The sequence below is a fragment of the Octopus bimaculoides genome, chromosome 15 (genome assembly GCF_001194135.2).
Source record: "Octopus bimaculoides isolate UCB-OBI-ISO-001 chromosome 15, ASM119413v2, whole genome shotgun sequence".
Classification (NCBI taxonomy): Eukaryota; Metazoa; Mollusca; class Cephalopoda; order Octopoda; family Octopodidae; genus Octopus; species Octopus bimaculoides.
In genome coordinates, this window is record NC_068995.1 from 44,500,444 (window position 1) to 44,505,155 (window position 4,712).

General features: G+C 39.0%; 1 protein-coding gene across 1 annotated transcript in view; it reads left to right on the forward strand.

Moving 5' to 3' along the window:
- LOC106878404 (leucine-rich repeat-containing protein 49) overlaps window positions 1-4,712 on the forward strand; it is a 23,191-nt gene that overhangs the window by 7,789 nt on the left and 10,690 nt on the right. The window contains exons 6-9 of the mRNA XM_052973414.1: window positions 137-159; window positions 1,921-2,150; window positions 3,712-3,773; window positions 4,476-4,623. Of these exons, the coding sequence (XP_052829374.1) occupies window positions 137-159; window positions 1,921-2,150; window positions 3,712-3,773; window positions 4,476-4,623 (463 nt within the window). The remainder of the gene's footprint in view (window positions 1-136; window positions 160-1,920; window positions 2,151-3,711; window positions 3,774-4,475; window positions 4,624-4,712) is intronic.

Here is a 4,712-nt window from a genome sequence, read left to right on the forward strand (position 1 = left end):
TAGTTCTTAGAAATTGCCCTTTTTTTTTTTTTAGTGTGATCTTTGATAGACTGCTTATACGTATATAACAGTCTATCTGTCTACATGCATGTGTGTTCATTTATTTATTTGTTCTGTTATTTTTCTTTTTTTGCAGTCATTGGACTGAAGCTATCCAAGGTCACTGCGTTGAATGCTTTTTTTTTTTTTGTCCCAGTATTTAGTTAAAGTCTGGTAGTTTTTCTATTTGAATCATTATGCTGAATCACCAAGTCATGGGGACATAAACAAACCAGTCCTGGTTGTCAAGCTTTAAAATGCAAAAGAAAACAAAGCCCCCCACCCCCACATATACATATGTACATACATACACACACAGCTGCACTGATAGGCTTCTGCACAGTTTCCATCTACAAATCCACATGTACGACATTGCTTGACCCTAGACTATAGATGAGCACATTTACCTAAGTTTCCCTGCAGTAAGACTGAATCCAAAACACCATGTTGGAAAACAAACTCCTTTACCATGTGGTTTTGGGTTTGGTCCCACAGTGTGCTACCCTGGACAGTATCTTCTACTACAGCCCCAAACTGACCACTATATGTATATCAAGTGAGTCTGACTTGGCAATATGTCCCCTGCTTTTGCTAATTGTTTTAGCTCCCTGTGTAATCACAAGGAGATATGGACATACTCTTATGTTCCTCTCCCTTGATCCAGCAGAATATCCAGGTTGTGACTGCTGGAGGGAGAAAGGGCCTTACTGGCTTTCAGGATTACTGGTAAGTTCACCGCCACCAATTCACCACAGGGAACGTTCACTGCCATCTATTCACTGTGAAGAAAGTTCACCACGAGGAAAGTTCACTGCAAGGAAAGTTTACCAAAAAAATATATCCATAGTGTCTCGCCATTAATAATAGTTAAAAAATATTTTACTGAAGAAAAAATGGTGAATTGATGATGGTGAACTAACTGGACATGGGCTTTCAGCACTTAATTACCGGTGAGTAGATTGGAGCAACACTAAATGAAGGTATTGGTCAAGGACACAACTGTGTCCTTCCCCTCACATCCAGGAATTGAACCCACAGCCTATATAATCATGAGCTGAACACCTTAACCATTAGGCTACACACCTTTACAGATTCATGGAAGTTGTGTTACTGTGCTCTGGAAGGAAAAGCTTAAGAGCAATCTTCCTCCATTTAACATTGGAATTTCTCCCTGCTGAAGGTCTCTATCCTGGTTTAGAAGCACCATGGATTCCTTGGCAATCACTTAACCACTTAAGAAGTTGCTTTGGTCAGATGGGACCACAAAACTGGCCCAGCCACCTGTGAATGTGAAGAAGCAGACCATACTAAAGAGCAGCACTTTGTCTTTCTTCTACTACCCAACTCATGCAGCTTAGAAGATCTGATAGAGTTCAATAAAAATGTGAAGAATTGTATAAAGAAGATGGAAACTGTCATTTAACTATTCCATTTTGAAGAATCAAAAGAAGACTGTATTATGGGCAGGCATTTGGCCAGTAAGATGAAGAATAGTTGAGCATGCAATCATGTCCATGAGACATGGTCAAACATGTAATTTGTTCTGGTATGTACAACCAATTACTCCCCCTCCTTTTTTTACTTTTTTTTACTTTTTTTCTTTTGAGGTAGGTTTGGTTGTTTTTTTTTTTTTGATAATTTCATCTTTTATACTTTTAATGTTTTCTTTTTTTTTATTTCTTTTCTTCCAGTAAAAATATGTTGTTAATTAAAACAATCTTTAATACCAAAAGAAAAAAAAAGGAAAAGTTGACCAGATAACATTACTGTGATTATGTAATTAGTTTATAGCTCCTCCACTTATAGATTACTGAGCAGTGGGTGCTGAGTTCAAACCTGCATCTAGGCATTGTCTGAATATTTAGTACAACATAATTTAATTTTCAAAATTCCTTGCTACTTATCTTTCTTCCTTTGTTTTATTTTTTTTATACTTTTTAATTTTATTTTTTCTTCTATCTCTTCAGCTTTCTGAGATTACAAATCTGAACCATTTGTCAGAACTACGTGTCTTGAATTTGGCTGGGAATTTATTAAAACATGTCGAGAACCTGAATGGTATGGATTCCTTAATGGAACTCAATCTCAGACGCAATCGTATACAGAGTGTTGTAAGGGACATTTCAAAATGATATATTGCTGTTGTTCTGGTTGTTGTTGTTGTGTAACCCTTTAGCATTCAAACTGGCCATACCCAGCCAAACTGGCCAGATCCAGCCTCTCACACCTACCCTACTGTCATTCTAAAAAAAAATCAATGCTCACATCATCAAAATCTCAAAGCTACATGATAATGCATGACGAATTCAAATGAATGTGAATAAATAAGTATTATATTTGATAGAAAAATCTGAATGCTAAAAGGTTAATACATTTGTCACCAGGGCTCAAATAGCCATAGGAATAGTGGGATCTCAGGAAAAGTTCCCAGAAGATCTGCTGTCTAGTTACTTATGAGACATTGTGTGAATGTTTAGAAATGGGTCTGCCCAAGCACCTGGAGTTCTCCATTCAAATATCTCAAGTTGTCTGGCAAGAGATGAAGCATGTGAATCAACATTTTGTGATGAGCCAAAGCAACAAGACAGTTTTTGTAGATGACAAGAGGTTAAATTTCAGAACATTTGAGAAAGCCATATCATGTCACAGCTTCAGACTGATTGGGTGACTTATAGATCAATCATGTGAAACTGTGGTGGCTCACTCATGGTCTCTAACTTAGTATCAAGCGGTAAAGGTTCAAATCCTAGCTACAAGACTATTGAACCAACCCAATATCACAGCAACACTGATTTTCACCTCTGAGCAGCACACTGACCTTCACTTCTAGTATGTTTGAATCATAGAGGTCAATGTCTTTATATTAACCCTTTAGCATTCAGATTATTCTGCTAAATGTAATCCGTAGGAGTGTGTGTGTGTGTTAAGTAACTTGCTTACGAACCACATAGTTCTGGGTTCAGTCCCACTGCGTGGCACCTTGGACAAATGTTTTCTGCTATAGCCTCGGGCCGACCAAAGCCTTGTGAGTGGATTTGGAAGACGGAAACTGAAAGAAGCCTGTCGTATATATGTATATATATATATATGTGTGTGTGTTTGTGTGTCTGTGTTTGTCCCCCCAACATCGCTTTTGACAACCGATGCTGGTGTGTTTACATCCCCGTAACTTAGCGGTTTGGCAAAAGAGACCGATAGATTAAGTACTAGGCTTATAAAGAATAAGTCCTGGGGTCGATTTGCTCGACTAAAGGTGGTGCCCCAGCATGGCCACAGTCAAATGACTGAAACAAGTAAAAGAGTAAAAGAGAATATTGTTTAATCATACTTTATCTTATAGCTTTGAAATTTCAATGATATGATTGTATAGTTTTAGAATGACATTGTAGGGTTGATGTGAGAGATCAGATCTGACCAGTTTGAGTGTAAAATAGGTAGAATATCTGGGCCAGATATGGTCAGTTTAATTGCTAAAGGGTTAAGGACTGTCAAAAAATTAAGTTTTTTTTTTTTATTTCATTCGCTTGAGATAATTAACAATTATTGATTAATTGATTGAGAGTGAAGAAAGTTCTTTAATGAAACCAAAAATTCTTTCTGTAAATCCATGGAATAATACTTAGTTGAGTCCAAACCAACTCTAACAGGTTATCATTGTTGTTTCTTTTCTAGTCAGACATCGATTGTCTACCTTCCCTTCAGCGCCTCTATCTCAGCTTCAACGAAATTTGCAGGTAAATCACTCCTGTTTACGTGATACAAATTTCCTGTTTTACTGTGATCTTTAATTAAAACCGTCCATTAAAATTTCATGTTTATTTATGTTCTAAATACTAGCTTAACCCAGTAGCATTTAAACTGTCCATATCCAGCCCAAAGTGGAGGCGCAATGGCCCAGTGGTTAGGGCAGCAGACTCGTGGTCATAGGATCGCGGTTTTGATTCCCAGACCGGGCGTTGTGAGTGTTTATTGAGCGAAAACACCTAAAGCTCCACGAGGCTCTGGCAGGGGATGGTGGTGAACCCTGCTGTACTCTTTCACCACAACTTTCTCTCACTCTTACTTCCTGTTTCTGTTGTGCCTGTAATTCAAAGGGTCAGCCTTGTCACACTGTATCACGCTGAATATCCCCGAGAACTACGTTAAGGGTACACGTGTCTGTGGAGTGCTCAGCCCCTTGCTCTTTAATTTCACGAGCAGGCTGTTCCGTTGATCGGATCAACTGGAACCCTCGACGTCGTAAGCGACGGAGTGCCAACAACAAGCTTGCTGAGTGGACTGGAGCAACGTGAAATGAAGTGTTTTGCTCAAGAACACAATGCATCGCCTGGTCCAGGAATCGAAACCATAACCTTACAATCACGAGTCCAACACCCTAACCACTAAGCCATGCACTTCCACCAAAGACAGTGTTTAATTAGTCTGTTTCTGCTTAGTTTCAGTGCTGTTAGCTGTCTGTCAGACTCTAGCTCTTTATCAGAAGTCTCCCTTGATGGTAACCCTATCGCCATTGAACACAGTTATCGGCAAAATGTCCTTTACAACATGCAACAACTCCGGCTGCTCGACATGCGACGAGTCTCTGTAAGTAGACCACTCTCTCTGGAGAGATGTGGTGTTTGTGTATGTTTCTTTGTGTGTGTGTGTGTGTGTGAGAGAGAGAGAGAGAGAGA